A 21,973-nucleotide genomic window follows, 5' to 3' on the forward strand; every position below is an offset into this window, starting at 1 on the left:
AGTCATTTTTCAGTTGTGTCTGACTCTTCATGAGCCCATTTGGGTTTTCTTGGCAAAGATACTAGAGTGGCCTTCTAGTTTCTCTTCCAGCTCATTTTATGGATGAAGAAACTGAGGAAAACAGGGTTAAATGACTTAGACTTACCCAGGGTCACACTAGTAAGTGTCTGAGGCCAGATTTGAACTCAGAGGGATGAGGCTTCCTGACTTAAGGCCTGGCACTCTATTCACTGCACCACCTAGCTACCCCAACTTACTGTATACCTTTGGGCAAATCACACATTCACTCTGGGTCTTGGATTTCTCATTGGTATCATAAGACCTAAGATTTGGAAGTTATCTCAGAAGTTATCTAATGCAGGCTAGGTATGATGGAGGGGCAGCTAGGCGACTCAGTGGATAGAACACTTAACTCTGTCTCTATTCCTCATATGTAAAATGAGCTGGAAAAGGAAATGACAACCATTCCTGAAATGACTGAATAACAAATAAAATCTGCTGGGGAATGAAGTCTATAAACATCCTCAACAAATGAAGTCCTCTAGCAATTGGTAGTGGGCAGCTAGGTGCTGCAGTGGATAGAGCACTGGGTGTGGAGTTAGGAAGACTCATCTCCCAGACTTCAAATCTGGCCTCAGACACTTACTACCTGTGTGACCCTGGGCAAGTCACTTAACTCTGTTTGCTTCAGTTCCTCATCCATAAAATGAGCTGGAGAAGGAAATGGCAAACCACTTCAATATCTTTTCCAAGAAAACTCCAAATAGGGTAATGAAGAGTTAGACATGACTGAAATGACTGAACAAAGTGATTGGTAATTAATTTACCTTCTGAGGTGTAGCATTTTGTGGGAGTGTTAATTGTTGGGAGGTTCAAATCAAATAAAAATTAAATATAACACATTTATGGTGATGGTGAAAGTAATTCACCTGAAAAAGATCTGGGGGGTGTTGCTGAACTGCAAGCTCAAGAGGAACCACCAGTGTGATGTCAAACAAGGAAGCCAATGGAGTCTTCAACTCCATTAAGAGAAGCAAAGTGCCCTGGAATAGGGAGGTGACAGTCCTGCTGTACTCTGTCCTGGAGTCCTGGGTTCACTTCTGTGTATTATCTTGTAGGAAGGATGGGATCCTTCCTATAGGACTCCAGGGGTGATCTAACCAGGCAGAGTACAGTTAGAGAGGGGACAGAAGAGGGCATTTAGGATGGCAAAGGGCCTTAAGATCATGGTATATAAGGATGGGTTGAACGAATTAGGGAATTAGAGAAGGATGTAAACCTTGTGTACACAGGTCCCTTTAATAAGTGTCAAATCACTACCATAGATGGAGCTAAATGAACACAACACACAAGTAAATAGAACTGAGTGATAAATTGTAAAAGCACCTGAAGGGCAGGGATTGATCATCTTTTGCCTTTTTTTGTATCCCCAGCATTTAGCATAGTGCAGGCACATAGTAGGTGCTTAATAAATATCAATTGATTGGCTGAGTGAGTTTGGTCCCTAGAGTGGGTTCTTTGGATCGAAGTGATCCTCTTTGGACCTTTATGTGGGTCTAGTTTTCAGGATCTTTTCTCTTTTTTTCTGCTTCACTTGGTTCTATGCAGATTCTGTCCTAGAGCCCTGTTCTTTTCTCTCAAGGGTAGGAAGTGACCTATGTCCATTACTAGGGAGGTCAGGGTAGGGGTGACCTGGAAAGTTCCATCAGCCTTAAAGGTGTAGGCTATGGATTTTGAGAATATGCATGACCCCACCCTCAAGGCAAGCTCTTTTTTTTTTTTTTTTTTTGGCTCAGTATTTGCTTTGGTGGATCAGTTAACCTCAAAGTCTTCCCTAGTATCTGTTTTCCTTTTCTGAGTTTCATTCAGATCAATCAGAAGCCTAGGAGGGAGGGGAAGGGCCCAGCTGTGAACAGCTGGAAAGTCAAGTTGTGGGCAAATGGAGCTGATTTTGGTAGAGTAAGTGTACAGGCTGGGGGGAAGGGTCCCTCCTGGCTTTCCACAAAGGGTGCCCCCATGTGATTTGAGCCCTACCCTTGACTTTGGAGGGAAACAGAGGACAGGGAGTTGCCAGTCTGATTGGGGTGGGGGAGAGGGACATAGAATATGTTGCGCATGGCAAGGGTTTGATAAATGTTTGTCAAAGTGTGTTCAAGCAATAAACATTTATTAAGCACTTACTATGTGCCAGGCACCGTGCTAAATTCTGGGGATACAAAAATGGGCAAAAGACAGTCCTTACCCTCAAGGATTTCACAATTTAATGGAGGAGATAAAAAACAAATATATATGCAAACTACATACAGGACTAATTAGGAAATAATTAACCAAGAAAAGCCAATAATTAAAAGGGATTAGGAAAGACTTTCTGTAGAGTAGAATGTAAAGACACACAGAAAGAACAAGAAATGAAGGCAGATGATGCAGCCCAACTGAGCTCTAGATATCAGTGGGTGATGGAAGAAAGCAGAGATTGGATATAGGATATAGGTGGTGGGGCATTTTCTGGGGAGGATTCCTGTAGGAAGCAAGTGAGGAGCAAAGTTGGTGGGGAGGGGAGGAGAATGAGCTCAGTATAGAGAAAAGGAGAGGGTTTACTACTCTGAAGGGGTGGTCTGTCCAATGCACAAGAAGGTAGATGTGGGTTGTGTGAAGGGTTGAGGAGTAGGCCTAGGGAGATGAGGCTGTGATGAAGGGGGAAGTATGATGGGCACACTTCAGAAGCAAGATTCTCAAGTTCAGGTCTGCCTTTTCTATTCAGCCACTTGTGTGTGGCTATATCCTGGTAGTCTGTCTTCCCATCAGTCAACACCCTTTAAATTTAGACCCTGTTGAAGGTGCATCAGGTGTGGCTTCATTCTGGGACAAAGTGCTTTGATGGAGTAGCTTTAACAATGTTTGGGGAAGATTTATTTTAAGCCCCTACTACACGCAGAAGTAAAACTGAGATGTAGAGTTAGTAATTGGCTTCCCTCTCAAGGCCTCCTTCCTTACTCTGCATTGCTTTCGTCCCAGTGGTATCTCTCCTGTCATCCACCTTGGAAGGCTTTGCTTTGAGTTTTCACTACTTGATCCTGGCTAGGAAGTATCTTGCTACAGTGGAAAGAATCCTGGGTTACAACCATCCCCAAATGGGAATGAACATGAGTCCTGGGGTCTGATCCCAGATCTGCCACTTACTAATTGTGGAACCTTGGGAAAATTACTTCTCTTGGAAGATGTGATAAGAATATTTATAGCTCAATTTTATTCCCATTATTTACTTAAGATGTCATCCAGTAACTAGTTAGAGTCTGTTAGATCAAGCAGAGAAACCCATAAGCCTAACCAGATAACCTTGGTGTTATCTGGTTAATTATTGATACATCTCAGTCTTTGTTGTCATTCAGTTTTTCTGTTGTGTCCAACCCTTTGTGACCCTATTTGGAATTTTCTTGGCAGAGATACTGGAGTAGTTTTCCATTTCCTTCCCCAGTTTTCTTTACAGATAAGGAAATTGAGGTAAATGGGGGTAAAGTGACTTGCTCAGGGTCACACAGCTGGTGTCTGAGGTTGGATTTAAACTCAGAAAGATGAGGCCCAGCACTCTATTCACTGCATCACCTAGCCACCCTTATTTCTGTCCTTACCTCTGTCTCTATAAAGTTCTCCCCCCCCCCATAAAGTTCTAACCTGATGTATCTCTGTTGTTATCGAGGTCTGTATATTTATTGTAACTTGAGATATCAGTTATAGCTCTGGTGTTTATTAGCTAGTTTCTTATATTCCCTGATATAGTTTTTTTCCCTTCTCCCATCTGTTCTTTGAAGTAGAAATCGGTATCTTTTCTTATTTGTTTTTTGAAATTCCATTGTACCCACCCTGCCTATATGGTGTACCAAAACCTGTATGATGTAGCTTAAAACTGTTGTTCTTGAGCTCACTGATTTTTTTTTTTTGGTACAGAGTGAAGGCTTGCTCTCTGAAAATAATAAAGCTGCAGCCATATTGTCTCTGTATCATTGGTTTGATGATTGATATCAGTACCTCATCAATGGATCCCTGGATAATCATTTTATCACAAAGGTAATAGGCATAATGGAAAGAGTGCTTGCAAAGGGTTACTGAGCTTCTTACCTAAGATCCAGCTTGTGGATGTACTTTAGATTCTACTGTTGGGATATAACAAAACTGAGATGTAGAGTTAGTCATTGGCTTCCCCCCTCAAGGCCTCTTTCCCCACTCTGCATTGCTTTCTTCCCCAACAGTGTCTCTCCCGTGCCCCGCCCTGGAAAACTTTGCTTTGGGTTTTTGCCACTTAATCCTGGCTAAGAAGTATCCTGGTATAGTGGAAAGAATCTATAATAAGAATAGCCAGAATTTGTACAGTGTTTCAAGATTTGTAAAGTACTTTACAAATATGATTTCCTTTGATACTCACAACAATCCAGGGAAGTAGATACTATTATTACCTTTATTTAGGACATTAGGAAACAGAGGCTAAAAGGGGTTAAATGACTTACTCAGGGTCACATAGCTAGTAAGTGCCTGAAGCTGGTTTTGAACTCAGGTCCTCTGATTCTAGGCTCAATACTCCATTCATTGTGCCACGTAGCTGCTGGAAGGATATTAGAGGTCATCTACTCTAGCCCTTTCATTTTCCAGTTGAGGAAACTGAGTCCCAAAGAAATAAAATAAATTGCTCAAGGTCACAGAGGTGGTAAATAACAGTGTTGGATTCCAGACTCTAGTATACCTGGGTTTGAATCCTATTTCTGCAATTAATTAGTTTTTTAAATTAAAAAAAATTTTTTTTTTAGTGAGGCAATTGGGGTTAAGTGACTTGCCCAGGGTCACACAGCTAGTAAGTGTGTGTTAAGTGTCTGAGGCCGGATTTGAACTCAGGTATTCCTGACTCCAGGGTCGGTGCTCTATCCACTAAGCCACCTAGCTGCCCCAATTAATTAGTTATTAAACCTTGGACAAATCTCTTGTACTCTCTGTCCTTCAGTTTCCACATCCATAAAATGGGGGTTTGGACTACATGATCTGCATCTATAGTCTGTATGTCTTAGTTCCCTTCCAGTTTAAAAAACCCCTCAAGATTCCTTAAAGTAGTTGGGGGTGCAAAAGGTTTGAGAAGTCACAGGGTGTCTCTGTCCATTATGGGTGGGTGCTGAGGAAGAATTTGCCTATGACTCTACAGGTGCTTTCCCCTTGGCCAAAGTTGCTTATCCTGCAAGAGAGAGATTTTGTGGTTTGCCTCACTGCCTGGGGTGTAGAAGCTGGGAAGGGCTGGAAGACTGACTGGGCCATGATGATGGAATCTAGGCTAACGGCTTTTATGCTCTGTCTTGGCAGCTTGCTCAACCTAATTATTCTAACCCATCTTGAAGTATCTGTACACATGACCGAGAGTTCAGAAATACTTAACTGGACCTCACAGTCACAAATCAAAAATGAGGTCATACTATTGTTTTTGCTCTGGGCTGGAAGGCTTTCCTTATTCTCATTCTGTAATGCCTTCAGAGTCAGTGCTTGGTGGGCACTTGTGTTGAGTGACTGAGCCTCTTGTCTAAGGTGGAGCGGCTTCTGGATGTGATTTACATCTGATTGCTTGGAATGCTTTCATTTAAAGTTCTTGCAATCATCAATAGCCATCATCGGGTCCAATCCAAGTCCAAAGCATGACTTTCCTTGAAAAGATGGAATTTCCATCCTCCAAAGTTGGTCCTCTGCTTGAGGAGATCAAGCTGTGTCCAATCTGTAAGCTCAAAAAGCAGCCCATTTCATTTGTGGATTTCTCCAAATGTTAAGAAGTTTTTCTTTATATTGGTAAAAAAAAAACAAACTCAAAATTTTACATAGTGGCAATGAACCCCTCCCTTTTTTTTGGCAGGGCAATGAGGGTTAAGTAATTTGCCCAGGATCACACAGGAACCCCCTTTTTTAAGATTAAAAAAATTATCATGTCTCCCTTTTCATAAAGCAATCTATTTAAATAATTTTCTTAATTCATGTTTTATTCAAACAAAAATAAAGGTTTGTTATAATTTTTATAACAACTAAATCTTAAAAATATAATATAATATAACATGCCATGGGGGAAATAGGTGGTGGGGGTCCTTAGGTATTCCTCTTTAAAGAATTATATCCTCTTGCACACAATTCAATTAGAATAAAATAGTCTTTCATTTGGGCACTTGGAGAAAGTGACCAAGAGTGAAGTCTAAGACTTCCCTCAAGGGGAGATGGTTCAGAGACATGATTCTCTGAGATACCTTTCTCCTCAACCAGGAGGGAGGCCAAAGCCTTTATAGAGGATGGATGGTGTGGGGACTGATGGGGTGACCATCAAAGTTCCCTTTGGGAGTGGGGAAGGCTTGAATGGGGTGGTGGTCCTGACTTCTGTAGTTATCTCTGCCCCTTGGCAACAATCAGGCAGCAGCCATGACTAATGGGCTTATCTCCCTTACTTCTCAAGGTGTGTCCATCCTTTAGCTAGTAGGCCAGTTTAAACTTTAATAGTCCCAACCCCCATGCCATAAGATATACAGTTTTTTATTGATAAAATCCATGATCATTTCCATATTTGTAACTTATAAAAATGAAAACTATAATATGTTAACTAATGTGACGGGCAGGTTTATTTCTCAATGCAAAACTTTGCTAAATATAACATATTGATGGTATCATTACTCATGATTCTTTTTTTCAGAAACCAGTTGAGATTGATATTTTGTCTTTATGACAGTTACAGTGACTTGTTCAAGGCCACACAACTAGTTAGTGTCTAGTCAGTTAACCCTGTTTGCCTCTGTTTTCTCATCTGTAAAGTGAGCTGGAGGAGAAATGACAAACCACTTCAGTATCTTTGCCAAGAAAACACAAATGGGGTCATGAAGAGTTAGAAACAACTGAAATGACTGAAAAACAACAATAAATATTGAAATATTTTAACAACAATACTTTAAGGTTTGCAAAACATTTTGCATACATTATTTCATTTGATCCTCACAAATCTGTGTAAGGTAGGTGCTACCTCATTCCCATTTTACAGATAAGGACACTGAGATGGAGAGAAATTAAGTGACTTGCCCAGAATCATAAAACTAGTAAATGTTTAATGTAGGATTCAAACTCAGATCTTCCTGCTTTAAAGTCCAGTGCTCTATCTATTGTACTACCTACCTACCTCACATTAAAGTTTCCAAAGCACTTTACAGGTGTTATATTATTTGATTTTATTTGTTCCTTACGATAATCTTATGATGTAGGTGTTTAATAATTATCATCAATACCACTACCACCACCACCCACCACCACTACTACCACTACTACTGCTGCAGCTGTAACAGCTGCTGCTCCTTCTACTACTATGACAATGATGACAACTACTACTACATCTATGACTACTACTACTATGTGAAGCATGCAATGTGCTCTAGTTGCAGAAAAGGTCATATTTTAGACTAGAGCTTATGGAACTACATTTTATCCTGACACTGATGGAGCTCTATCAGTGTAAAATTCAAAATCATTCTCCCACATAATATAATTTTCATTTAAAAATCCATCCATTGAACTCAGGTCCTCCTGAATCCAGGGCTGGTAGTTTATCCACTGTGCCACCCAGCTGCCCCCAATGGGTTTCTTGGAATGCCATTTTTTTCTTTTAAAGGAAGAAAATATAACTAAAATTGTCCAGATTGTGTTAATAGCCCACTTGTTCCAAATGTATTCAAATGAACACAGGAATGCCCTTGCCAAGAGCAGGTGGGGTAAACCAGGAAGGTGGTGATCATTCCTCTCACTGGTGGTGGGCTTTAAAAATTTTTCAGAAGGAAAACGAATGTGTTACAAGCATACGTTATTTGTAGTTATAATTATGGAAAGATTGCCAGCAATGCTAATTCAGATAATAAATTTTGAAACATGAAAAAAAAAAACCATCCATTGTAGGGAGCATTTCTCTTGATATAACATTGACGTCAAGGGTTTTGGGAAATCACAAATTTTCTATAACATCAATTTCAACAACATATTGTGGGGCAGCTAGGTGGCTCAGTGGATAGAGCACCGGCCCTGGAGTCAGGAGTACCTGAGTTCAAATCCGGCCTCAGACACTTAACACTTACTAGCTGTGTGACCCTGGGCAAGTCACTTAACCCCAATTGCCTCACTAAAACAGAACAAAACAAAACAAAAAACAATATATTGTACACATGTAACTCAATGAACATCTTTAAAGGTCAAATGGGGAATGACTAAACAAAATGTGATACGTGATTGTAGTGGAATATTATTGTATCATAAGAAATGATGGATACAAAGAATTCAGAGAAGTATGGAAGGATTTATAAGAACAGATGCAGGGAGGAGCCAAGATGGCAGAGGAAAGGCAGTAAATGCTCAGACTTCCTGACACAATTACTCAAAAAAACCCCATCTAAACACAGCTAGAAAACAACTCCTGGAGCAGCAGAATCCACAAAAAAAGGGCCAAGATTATTTTCCAGCCAAAGACAGCTTGGAAGTTCAGCAGAAGGGGGAGCTGGGCTGGAAGTGAAGTTCAGCCCCACAATCATGCTGACACAGATCCAGCCCCAGGTAGACTGTGCCAGAGAAACCTACCCTGGAGCCTCCAAATCAGCTGCAGTGCCAGTGTCTTCTGGAACTAAGCTCACGGTCTGGTGAGCAGGCTAAACTGTCTGGGAGGGAGTCTATGGGGGTGTATGCAGGAGATAAGGGGGGATTTGGATGTCCTACCCCAGTGGGGAACCAGGAAGAAACCTTGAGTGGTGGTGGCCCAGGTGGGAGAGGGGCACAGGCTCTTCAGAGCTAGCAACCACAGCACACAAAGTTTTGCTTCCTGGTTGATTGGCAAGTTGACCTGGGGTTATCTATGGACCAGAGAAAGGGCCAGACAAGTGAAGAAACTGCCCCTCATTAAATCATAACACCTGGGACCCCCTGAAGCTTGGGACAGTATATCCTGGAAGCAGGACCCCACACTAAGGAGTTAAAAGTCAAGTTAAAGACAGGCAGGATGATCAGGCAGAGAAAGTTTCTAACCACAGAAAGCTTCTTTAGTGACTAGGAAGATCGAGGTGCGCCCTCAGAAGAGAATAGCAATGTCTGGGCTGCTACATCTAAAGCTTCCAAGAAAAATATGAATTGGTCTCAGAACATAGAGGTGCTCAAAAAGGACTTTGAAGATAAAAAGAGAGAGGTAGAGGAAAAAATGGAAAAATAAATGAGGGTGATGCAGCAAAGGCATGAGAAAAAAGCTAACAGTTTGAAAAGCCAAATGGAAAAGGAGATACAAAAGCTCTCTGACAAAAATAATTGCCTAAGAATTAGGATTGAACAAATGGAAGCTAGTGACTTTATGAGAAACCAAGACACAATAAAGCAAATCCAAATGAATAAAAAAAAAATAGAGGGCAATGTGAAATATCTTCTTGGAAAAACTGCTGACCTGGAAAATAGATCCAGGAGAGATAATTTGAAAATTATTGGGGCAGCTAGGTGACGCAGTGAATAGAGCACTGGCCCTGGAGTCAGGAGGACCTGAGTTCAAATCCGGCCTCAGACACTTAACACTTACTAGCTGTGTGACCTTAGGCAAGTCACTTAACCCCAGTGGCCTCACTAAAAAAAAGAAAGAAAGAAAGAAAATTATTGGTCTACCTGAAAACCATGATCAGGGAAGGAACTTAGATATCATCTTCCAAGAAATTGTCAGAGAAAATTGCCCTGATATTCTAGAAGCAGAAGGTAAAATAGGAATTGAAAGAATCCACAGATCACCTCCTGAAAGAGATTTCAAAAGGAAAACTTCCAGGAATATTATAGCCAAATCCCAGAGCCCCCAAGTCAAGGAGAAAATATTGCAAGTAACCAGAAAGAAGGAATTAAAATACCCTGGAGCCATGGTAAGGATAGCACAGGATCTAGCAACTTCTATGTTAAAAGATCAGAGGGCATGGAATATGATATTCCAGAGGGCAAAGGAACTGGGATTACAACCAAAAATCACCTACCTAGCAAAACTGAGTATAAACTTTCAGGGGAAAAATGGGACTTCAATGAAAAAGAGGACTTTCAGGTATTCATGATGAAAAGACCTGAACTGAATAGAAAATTTGACTTTCAAATGAAAGACCCTAGGGAAGCATAAAAAGATAAACAGGAAAAAGAATTCATAAGAGATGTTAAAAGGCTAAACTGTTTACATCCCTACATGGGAAGATGATATGTCGAAATCATAAGAGCCTTCTGAGTATTAGAGCAGAAGATAGGAATAAATTTAGACAGAGGGCACAGGTGGGAATTGATTATGAAGGGATGATACCTGTAAAGCATTTATTTTTTTCTTTCTCTTTTTTTGGGGGGGAGGGAGGAACTGCGGTTTGGGTTGATGAGTATCTTGTGCCTGAGGCTGGATTTGGGCTCAGGTCCTCCTGGCTCCAGGGTGGGTGCTGTTCACTGTGTCACATAGCTGCCCCATGATGACATCTTTGGGGTAAAATTGAGAGGGGAGAGGAATACACTGAGGGAGGGCATAGGAGAATGGCAGAATGGGGTGAAATCTCAAATGAAAGAAGCAGGAAAGGGTGTATGGAGGGGGGATCTATGGGGGGAGGTGTAGGGAAGTGAGGGAGCCTTACACACATCAGAATTAGCTAAAAAACCTTAATCTCATCAGAGTTGGCTCAAGGAGGGAATAATGTATACACCCAATTGGGTGGAGTAATCTATCTAATCCTGCAGGAAAGTAGAAGGGGAAGGGGATAAGGAAGGAAGGGTGAAAGAAGGGAGAGCAGAGCAGGGGAAGGGGCAGTCAGAAGCAAGACACTTTTGAGGAGTAATAGGGTAAAAGAAGATAGAAAATAGAATAAATATCATGGAAAGGGAATAGGATGGAGTGAAACAGTTATGATGATTGGTTATAAATGGAAAAACATATGGAACTTATTTTGCTGGGCTATTGTGAAGAAAAATTTTCATCAAGTTTTAGGTACTATACAAAAAATATGATGAACAGGAAGCTATCAGAAAAACCTGGAAAGACCTACATGAACTGAACCAGAGTAGAATGTACTGTATACAACAGAATAGCAATAGTGTATAATTATCTGTTGGGAAGGACATGGTTATTTTCAGTAATGCAATGATCCGATGTAACTCTGAAGGACTTATGAAAATTGCAATCCATCTACAGAGAAAGAACTGCTGGTATCTGAAAACAGATTGAAGCATAATTTTTTTTGATAATTCCTTTATCTGAAGTTTTGTTTTTGTCTGTTTTCTTTCACAACCTGGCTAACGTGGAGATGTTTTGCATGACTACTCATGTATAACTTATATTGAATTGCTTAAGTTCTTAGGGGGGTGGGGGAGGAAGGGAGGAAGAGAAGTTGGAACACAAAGTTTTAAAAAAATTGATGTCAAAATTTGTTTTTACATGCAATTTGGAAAATAAAATTCTAAGCAGAAAAAAGAAAGCTATACACACAATGATTATAATAGTGAAGCTTATGTAAAAACAAAAGAAATCAATAAAAACATTTTTAAAGACTACAATGGTTGCTTCATTCACTTGCAATGCAAAATAGGAAGATTTTAATTATGTGATTAATTGATCACAAAGTACACATGGGTAGTGAGTCAGTAAACAAGTATTTATTAAGTTCCTATGCTAAGTGTTAGGCATGTGAAGAAAGGCAACCATAATATCTGCAAATTGAACCATCTGAAACTGCCTTAATATGATTTTCCAAGCTTTAATATGATTGACCATATCACTAGCTGCAGGTAGCACCAATATTTAGCCTTTCAAATGAAGCTTTTCATACTCAGTAATTTTCCAAGTAACTTTGGAATATGATATGATCACTCCTTTTGATGTTCCAGGCATAATTTTTGAAATATTTGTTTTTGTTCATTAAAGTAATTTAATTTTCTCTGGAAAAATTATCTTGTCTTCCCAGCTTATTCTGTATACAGTATATAATTTCAAGATGTCATTTTATTGTATTAGGTTTCACCGACTCTCTCTTATGCTTGGAAAGCTTTTGTTTCTTCAAAACTCTGCTCAAGAGATACCTCCACAAAACCTTTCCTGATCCCACTAGCTGCTAATTAGTGTCCTCCCTCACTATTGCTTTGTATTGATTTATAAATATTTTATATATATTTATATATATGTTGTGTCCCCAATACAATGCAAACTCCTTGAGGGCAGGGACTATTAATTTTTGTCTTTGGTGAATTCACTTCTACTGACAGTGAATGAAGTCCATCATTTATTTAATATGGTATGCATGAATGAGGAAAACAATTTATTACATGGTAGTTAGCAAAATTCTTGATTCAGAGAAATATAACAGGTAGGTGGGATGGTAGATAGAATGCTGGATTTGGTGTCAGGAAAGCCTGAGTTTCAATCCTGCCTCATTTGGGCTTGGGGCCTCCTGGGTCCAAGGCTGGTGCTTTGTCCACTGTGTCACCTAGCTGCCCCATGATGACATCTTTAAAATAAGGTTAAGGGGTAAGAGGAATGCACTGGAAGAAAGGGAAAGGGAGAAGTGGAATGGGGTAAAGTAGCTCATATAAAAGAAACAAGAAAAAGCTTATGGAGTGGAGGGGAAGATGGGGAAGGAGAAGGGGAGTGAGTGAGCCTTACTCTCATCAGAATTGGCTCAAAGAGGGAATAACATACACACTCAAGGGGGTATAGTAATATATCTTGCCCTATGGGAAAGTGGGAGGAAAAGGGGATAAGGGGGGGGAGGTGAAAGAAGGGAGGGCAGATTGGGGGAGGGGGTAGCAAAAAAAGCAAAACACTTTTGAGGAGGAATAGGGTGAAAGAAGAGTAAATATCAAGGGGAGGGAATAGAATGGAGGGCAACACAGTTAGCAATAGTAACTGTGAAAGAAATGATGAGCAGGATGCTATCAGAAGGACTTAAGAAAAATGCAATCCATCTACAGAGAAAGAACTGATGGTATCTGAATACAGATTCAAGTATAATTTTTTGTTAGTTCCTCTTTCTAGAGTTATTTTGTCTGTTTTCTTTCACAACCTGATTAATGTGGAGATATTTTGCACATGTATAACTTATATTGAATTGCTTGATTTCTTAGGGTGGGGCGGGGAGGGAGAGAAGAAGAAAATTTGGAACACAAAGTTTTAAAAAATCAATGTGAAAAAATTTGTTTTGGGGACAGCTAGGTGGTACAGTGGATAAAGCACTGGCCCTGGATTCAGGAGTACTTGAGTTCAAATCTGGCCGCAGACACTTGACACTTACTAGCTGTGTGACCCTGGGCAAGTCACTTAACCCCCATTGCCCCACACCAAAAAAAATTTTTTTTTACATGTAACTTGGGGAAAATTCTAAATAAATAAATACATTTTTAAAAAATCCTGCCTCAGATGTTAATTTAGCTGTGTGCCTGGGAAAGTCACTTAGACATTCTCAGTTTCCTTATCTGTAAAATGGAGATAATGGTAGCATCCACCTTATAAGATTGTTGTAAGCATAAAATGGGATAATATATCAGTAAAGCACTTTGCAAACTTTAAATAACAATAAACATTTTAGTTATTGTTATATTATATCACTTTAACTTCTGCACAGAGATTGTTTAGCTCTGAGTTTACATACTTCACATTGAGAAAGCAGCAAGCTGCACTGATTCAAGTCACCTATGTCATGAGTCCATGCCAAGACCAAAGGTGAAGATGGCATGCTTACATCGAGATCTGGCCTCATTCACACATACCATATTAAATAAATGATGGGGTTCATTCACTGTCAGAAACTTACTAGTTGTGTGACCCTGGGCAAGTCACTTAACTCTGCCTCAGTTTCCTCATTTGTTTTTGTTTTTGTTTTTTTTTTTAGTGAGGCAATTGGGGTTAAGTGACTTGCCCAGGGTCACACAGCTAGCGAGTGTTAAGTGTCTGAGGCCAGATTTGAACTCAGGTCCTCCTGAATCCAGGGCTGGTGCTCTATCCACTGCGCCACCTAGCTGCCCCTAGTTTCCTCATTTGTAAAATGAGCTGAAGAAAGATATGGCAAACCACTCCAATATCTTTGCTAAGAAAACCCCAAATGGGGTCACAAAGAGTCAGACATGACTGAAAAATGACCAAACAACAAGAGGTAGGAAGGGACCAGGTTATGAAGGGCAAACAGAGAAAAGCTTGACTACATATGAAAATGCCTGCAAAGACTTGCCCTTAGGTCACAGACTGCAGTTCTAGAGTTTTGAACTGCTTTGGATATGTATGTTACTTACATAGGTGTGTGTACCTCACTGTCAACATACAGCAAATTTGTGTCTATTCTTTCCATGATGCTTTCTGTATTTTTGTGGAAGAGTGTGTCCTAGGTTTTGGGGGGAAATGTTTTGGAACTTCCAATGTTTTGTAACTATTCCAACTAAGCATATGCCTTTGCTAAACACTGAGTATGCTGCCTGATTATCAAGGGGAAACTCAACAGTCTCCTAGACTAGCAAATATTTAGGGGGTTAGCTAGATTTAGTTTTGGGATGCAGAAGTTAATTGACTTGTCCATGGTCCTGAGTCGAGTATCTGTCAGAGGTAGGTCGTGAACAAAAGTCTTCCTTTTACCTATTATGCCATACTTTCTCTCTTTTGAACACCCCCCTTTAAAATTCAAGCTTGTTGGAGGAAAGTTCCCCATTAAACCCAAAGAATATTCAGCCCTGGTTGGCTTCTTTTCTATATTGGCAACATTGGGACAAGGATTGTGTGGAATGTGGGGGCAGAGCATGACTCTTTTTCTAGTCACAGACTCAGAGTTGGAGGGGATCTTAGAAGTCATCTAATTTAAGCCTGTCATTTTGCAAATGAGAAAGCCGAGATCCTGAGGGGAGCAGTAACCTGTCAGAGGTATTACTGGTAGTATGTGGTAGAGCTAGAATTCTATTTCAGGTCTGACTCACTCTAATGCTATTGTTTTCTTCCTTTTTTCCTTCAAAGCTGTCTCTAATTCATTGGCTTGGGGAAGAGCAATTCTGGGTCCTTTCTCACTTATGGTCATTTGCATGGACAGAAGACTTTATGGATTGCCCTCTACATCCCCCAGTGATTGTGTAACCACTTACTATTAGGTATCAGTGAAGTTGCACCATAAATGAATCATGAGTTCCCCATGATTAGCTGTGTGACTCTGGGCAAGTCACTTAACCCCAAACAAAAACGTCATCCTATCATGAACAATATTGCAATCAGCTCAAATCCCAGGAAGTGAGTCTTCCTGGGTACTTCTACCCTTATTGATCAATCCATCTCCTGATTTTCTATAGCATTTAGACACTATACACATGATAGGATTGGAATATGGGCTACCTTCTATTGTGGGCCTTTGTTTCCTGTGTGTTAGTCTTACCTCTTCAATTAGATGGTAAACTCCTTGATGTCAGGACCATGTCTTACACTCTCTCAGTAAATGTTTGTTGAATTCACCTTATACTCTATGAAGCATCCCATCTCAAACTCAATATATGCAAAATTGAACTCATTATCCTGCTCTACTCCTTCCCCCAACCTATTCCCTCCTATCTTTCTCACTTCTGTCTAGGACCTAGCCTCTAGGGGTACCAACAATCTTTTAGCCTCCCAGGTTAAAAAAAAAAAACCAACTTGAATTATCTTCAACTCTTTATTCTTATTCACCACAAATAGTCAATCAAATATCACATCTTGTTGATTCTGCCTCCCAAATTTTCACATCATCCCCTTCTCTCCACCCCTATCAACAACCATCCTGGTTCAGTACCTCATCCCCTTTTTCTTGGGTTATTACAATTAACTACTAATTGGTCTTCTTTTCTTCAGTGTCTCCCCTTTCCAATCCATCTTCCACATGGCTACCAAATTGATATTCCTAAAGCTCAAGTCTGACCATATCACTCCCCATCTAAAAGAAACTTCAGTGTCTCCCTGTTGTTGCTAGGATAAAAGACAAACTCTTCTTTTTGGTATTTAAAGTCCTTCACAATATGGCTCTAGCTTCTCTTTTCAGACTGATTACATGTTACTCCTCTCCATTTGATCTACATACATTACAGCCAAACTAGTGAGCTTGCTGTTCCCAGGACAGGAAACTCCTGTCTCCATGACTTTGCAGAAGCTGTTGCCACACTCAGAATGCTTTTCCTCTTCACCTTTGGCTCTCAGAACCCCTGTCCCCCCTTCAAGGTTGCTAGAAAAAGGAAGTTGTATGGGGACAGCTAGGTGGCACAGTGGATAAAGCACTAGCCCTGGATTCAGGAGGACCTGAGTTCAAATCTGGCCTCAGACACTTGACATTTACTAGCTGTGTGACCCTGGGCAAGTCACTTAACCCTCATTGCCCTGCCCCCCCCCCAAGAAAAAAAGAAAGAAAGAAAAAGAAAGTTGTGTCTCTCTCCCTTCTTTGTAAAGGTAGTGAGAGGGATTATGGGTACAGAAATCTATATATGATTTCTGACCTGGTTCATGTATTGATTAATTTTGCTGAACCTTCCCCCCGCCCTTTGTTTTATGTTTTTGTTTTTGTTTTTTGTGAGGCAGTTGACTTGCCCAGAGTCACACAGCTAGTATTAAGTGTTTGAGGCCACATTTGAACTCAGGTCCTCCTGACTCCAGGGCTGGTGCTCTATCCACTGTGCCACCTAGCTGCCCTCTCCCTTTGTTTTAAGGGAGAAAGTCAGAGGAGGAAGGATATATTGGGAAAAGTAGGTGGTATAAAGGCAAAAAATATCAATAAAATTATAAATAAAAATGGAATTACTTTGTATTTTTCTTGTATTTTCTTATCTGTGAACAGGTTGTAGCCTTTGAGGTCAGTGATCTTCTCATTTTTCTATTTGCATGCCCAAGCATTCAGCATAGTTAGTAATTGTTTGTCAATTGATTGACTCTACCTTGACCTTGGGAATGCTGATATAAGGTTCCATACTCTTCTAAGCTTGTGTCTTGTAGAGTTCTGTCTAAACCACATCCATACACAGCTCTCAGTTTCCAAGAATTCCTTTCCTCGTTATGCCTAGACATGAATGGCCCATGGCACCATGGTGAAGGTTGTCTATCATGCTCTCCTGACTGCCCTTTCTGTGGTTATTACCTTCCTCTCTCAGTGTCATACTCCCCTCCCTAGTGTTTCCTCTCTCCTTGCCTCTTTTCCCTCCCAAATTGAAGTAGTTTTTGTTGTAGATGAAAGAGCATTGCATTTGGAGTCAAAGGTCTTATATTTGAATCTTGGCTTTTTGCAAGTCATGAGACCTTGGTTATGTCTCTTGCCTTCTCTTAGCCTTGGTTTCCTTATCTGTAAAATGAAATATTTGGACTAGAAGACCTCAAAAGCACCTCCAAGTTCTAAGAACTATTATTAACCAATCAATTAACATTTATTAAAGGTCTAGCATGTGCTAGGCATTGTGTTAGGTTCTGACGATACACATACAAAAGTAAGACAGTCTCTGTCTTCAAGAAGCTTACATTCTAATGATCCTATGAACCTCCTGGTACTTAGGCTGGTAACCACTGAATCTAGACTGATGTGGTAGAAAAAGCACAGGATTGAAAGTCAAGGGGTTGGGTGTCTAGTTCTCAGTTTGTCACCATTAAATCTCTGTGTGAATTTAGGTAATTTATTACACTTTTCTGTGCCTCAGTTTACACATCTACAAAATAGGGACAATAATACCTGTCCTATCTACCCTCACAGGAAGGTTGTAAAGCTCAAAGGAAAAAAGGGATGTTGAAAGGTTTTGAAAATCAACAAAATGAGGCCTCCTAACACTCCCCCCCCACCCCCCGCACCACCAAAAATAAATCCACAAAAAGCTCCTTTTATTTATCAGGCAGAGAGTTGGACTAGATATCCTCTGTATCACTTTATTTTGAGATTTGATGATTCCCCTAGTCTCAGGATTCTAGAAAAAAGAAGCAGATTTTTTTCAGAAGCCCCAGGGAAATTTGAGCTCACAATGGTTTGTAAGGAGTGAGAAAGGCAGGGTTACCCAGACTTAGACATTAAGGCTATTTGTAGATGCAAAAAGAATTCAGTGAAGTGTCTTTCCTGCTCTCAGAATGTTTGGGGAAGATTTCTCTGAGCCATCTCTCTGGTGAAAAGGACTACCGCCCTGGGCCATGTGGGAGTGTCTGTATAGGTGCCAGGGAATATTGGGCAGAGTTGCCCAATGGCTGTTTCCTCATTCACACCCAGCGGCCACAATGCTCAACTTTGGGGGTGGGGCTCCAGAGGCAAGGTGTATAAAAGGACTCTAGGTGGAAGTGGCTGCTCACTCGTCTGACTCTCCTCTTGCAGCTTCTTCCAGGTAAGTCTGCCAAGAGGCTCACTTGGATGGGTTTTGGATAGAGTTCTACCTTGGGCTGCTCACAGGCTGTTTGTTCTTGGTTCATCATAGAGAGACTATAGCTGGGAGATCTTCCAGGATCCAGTCTGATTCTAGAGTTCTGGGTAGTCTAGCTATGGTTATTAGGATGTGGTGACTGGTATGTCCAAGGTCCTGGGTGGTATACGGAATGGGAAGAGGGATAACTCAAGATACCCTTCACCCTAGGATTTCTTTGAACTCTGCACTATTCACATGTCCAATGAAAGCATTGGAAAGTTTTCCTTGTGATGGAGACCTAAAGGTTGAGGATGGGGGTTAAGTGAAAAGGGTGAGGCTTAGTGCCAGGAATGAATGGAAACTAAATGTTTAGAGTTAGGTGGGGTCCATGATCTTCAGGAATATAGGGGTTCTGGACACCTTGGTCTGTGTCCCAGTGGAAGAAGGGTGGAAAGGTCTCTCTGGACTATCCTTGGAGTAGGAGAGGTAGTAAGGATAAAGACCCAGAAGAAACCATCTCTAGACTTGGGATATGTAGGTGATGACACTGTTCTTTTGGCTCCATTCAGGAATTCCTCCTTTATTTTTCTCTCAAGGTCCTCCCTGACCCACTGAGCCATGGCACCCACAAAATACACTGCTTCTGAGGAAGACCTCAACACCATTATTGACATCTTCCATAATTATTCCCATGAGTCTGGGGAAGAAGATGCCCTGGAGAAAAAAGAGTTGGAAGAATTCATAAAGAAGGAGGCTCCTAATTACCTTAAATATTTGGTGAGTAGAAGCCTTAGGAAACCTGCCCTCTCCCATAAAGATACCTCCAAGGAACAACACAGACCTGTAGGAAGTTGACACTAGTTTTCTAAGTCCCAATGGGGGAACATGATGTTAACTTTTGGGGATATGGATGAGAGGAAGGATACTCTGAGCAGCCACTGTATACCCATAGTATACATATTGCATTTCCCTTCCCACCACCCTAAGGATGGCTACATAGTGGGGTACAGGGGAGGTGGGACAAAATGTGTTTGAGGGGCAATCATGGACAATCACAGGCATGTTCATGCCAATGTGTTGAATCACTCACAGTGCAGATGACTTATGCTCAGATAATGGAAAATCTATGGTGTCTTCTTTTTCAGAAGGAACAGAATACATCTCTGGATTCTGTGTTCAAGAAAGCTGATGTGAACAATGACAAGCATTTATTTTTCCCTGAGTTTGTTGCTGTGTTGGGTGAAATAGCTATTGAAATACACAACAGATACCACAGAGAAGAGGGCCCAGAAGGCCCAGATGGTCCAGAAGGTCACGGCCATGGTCATGGCCACTCACATGGTCACCGCCATTGAGAGGGATCAGAGCTAGAAATCAAACTAACTAGCCTTTGGAGAAACAGAATGGGAAACCATTGAAACATTCAGTCCCTTGACTAGTTTCTGGATACTGATGTAGAATCAATAAAAAATTCTCTTTTAATTGATGTAGTCTCTGTCTTCTCTGTTCAGTGGCATACTTATCCAGACACTCCAAGGGGTTGGGGGAAAGAACAACTGGATCCTAAAATCAAGATATGGTTTGAGAGCTGCCAATCTTGTTGGGGGAGAAAAGGCCCCTACCTTCAGGGTGCTACTGGTATGATACTGAAACATGGGCTATATATACTTACGTGAAAAGACAATCTTGAAGATTGTTATGTACTTGGAAGACATAAAAATAATGAAAAAACCATTACTAGTATGGTTTTGATAGAACAGAGACTCCTTCTCTGCTACCAAGGTATTGGATCGTCATGCTTTCTTCTTCCCTCCTTCTGCCCCTCAGCCCCTAATTCACTTTAGTCCCTCCCTGCCTCCAGGAACTCACAGTCTAGAGTCACTCCATTATTCAAGAAAGCTCAGTGGAACTCTATTGACTTTAGGATAAAATATAAACTTCTCTGTTTGACTTTTTAAAAAAATAAGATTTTATTCCCCCCAATTATATGTAAAAATAATTTTAAACATTTGTTTTACTTTTTTTTGAACTTTGAGTTCCAAATTCTATCCCTCCCCTCTTCCTGAGACAGTAAGTAATCTGATATAGATTATACATGTGGAATATGTAAAACATTTCCATAGTAGTTATTTTGTGCAAGAAGACTCAAACAAGAAAGAGAAAGAAAGAAAGGAAGAAAGGAAGGAAGGAAGGAAGAAAGAAAAAGAAAGAAAGAAAAAAAGAAATAGAGAAAGAAAGTGAAAATAGCATGCTTTTAGTCTGTATTCAGATGTCAGTTCTTTCTCTGGAGGTGGGTAGCATCTTTATTGCTGAGAATAGCTAAGTCATTCATCATTCTTCATCATACAATGTTTCTGTTACTGTGTACACTGTTCTCCTGGTTCTGCTTACTTCAAATTGTACCAGTTCATGTAAGTCCAGGTTTTTCTGAAATCATCATGCTTGTCATTTCTTATAGCACAATAATATTCCATTACAATCATATACCACAACTTGTTCAGTCATTCCCCAATTGATGGGCATCCCTTAATTTCCAATTCTTGGCCACCACAAAAAGAAATGCTGTAAATATTTTTGTACAAGTAGATCTTTCCTGCTCTCCCCCCATCTTTTAAAAAATTTTTTAAAAATTTTTAGTCAGGCAATTGGGTTTAAGTGACTTGACCAGGGTCACACAGCTAGTAAGTGTTAAGTGTCTGAGGCCGGATTTGAACTCAGGTACTTCTGAATCCAGGACTGGTGTTCTATCCACTGCACCACCTAGCTGCCCCTCCCCCCACCTTTTAAAAATCTCTTTGGGATACAGACCTAGTAGTAGTATTGCTAGATCAAAGGGTATGCACAGCTTTATAGCCTTTTGGACATAGTTCCATATTGTTCTCCAGAATGGTTGGGTCAGTTCACAACTCCACCAAAAACGCATTAGTAAAAAAAAATGCATTAGTGTCTCAGTTTCCCCGCATCCCTTCCAATATTTATTTTCCTTTTCTGTCATATTAGCCAATCTGATAGGTATAAGGTGGTACTTCAGAGTTGTTTTAATTTGCATTTCTCTAATCAATAGTGATTTAGGGCATTTTCTTCATGCGATTATAGATAGTTTTGATTCTTTCATCTGAAAACTGCCTGTTCAAATACTTTGACTATCTATTAATTGAGGAATAACTTGTATTTTTATAAATTTGAATTAGTTCTCTATATATTTGAGAAACAAAGCCTTTATCAGAGACATTTGCTGTCAAAATTGTACCTCAGTTTTCTGTTTTCCTTCTCATCTTGGTTGCATTGGTTTTGTTTATACAAACCTTTTAAATTTAATATAATCAAAATTATCCATTTTATATTTCATTAGCTGTTATATATATCATATTAGCATTAGCTCTCTATCTCTTGTTTTGTCATAAATTCTTCCATTCTCCATGGGTCTGACAGGTAAATTATTCTTTGTTCTCCTAATTTGCTTAGGGTATTACCCTTTATGTCTAAATCATGTACCCATTTTGATCTTATTTTGGCATATGGTATAAAATGTTGGTCTATACCTAGTTTCTGCCATACTGTTTTCCAGTTTTCCTATCAATGTTTGTCAAATAGTGAGTTCTTGTTCCAG

The 21,973-nt window shown here is 40.2% G+C and overlaps 1 protein-coding gene across 3 annotated transcripts in view; it reads left to right on the top strand.

The window, feature by feature from the left end:
• The window catches only part of LOC122725926 (protein S100-A9-like), a 47,719-nt gene extending 27,870 nt beyond the window's left edge, over positions 1-19,849 (top strand). Inside the window, exons 2-4 of one of the 3 annotated variants that reach the window (XM_043963289.1) lie at positions 3,946-4,065; positions 18,960-19,140; positions 19,509-19,849. In XM_043963289.1, the coding sequence (XP_043819224.1) occupies positions 18,982-19,140; positions 19,509-19,718 (369 nt within the window). In that variant the 5' untranslated portion in view covers positions 3,946-4,065; positions 18,960-18,981 and the 3' untranslated portion in view covers positions 19,719-19,849. Of the gene's footprint in view, positions 1-3,945; positions 4,066-18,321; positions 18,346-18,959; positions 19,141-19,508 lie in introns of those variants that run through there. The other 2 variants (XM_043963291.1, XM_043963290.1) reach the window with 2 other exon arrangements.
• The last annotated feature ends 2,124 nt before the right edge of the window (positions 19,850-21,973 follow it).

Source organism: Dromiciops gliroides, chromosome 4 (genome assembly GCF_019393635.1).
Source record: "Dromiciops gliroides isolate mDroGli1 chromosome 4, mDroGli1.pri, whole genome shotgun sequence".
NCBI classification, from domain to species: domain Eukaryota; kingdom Metazoa; phylum Chordata; class Mammalia; order Microbiotheria; family Microbiotheriidae; genus Dromiciops; species Dromiciops gliroides.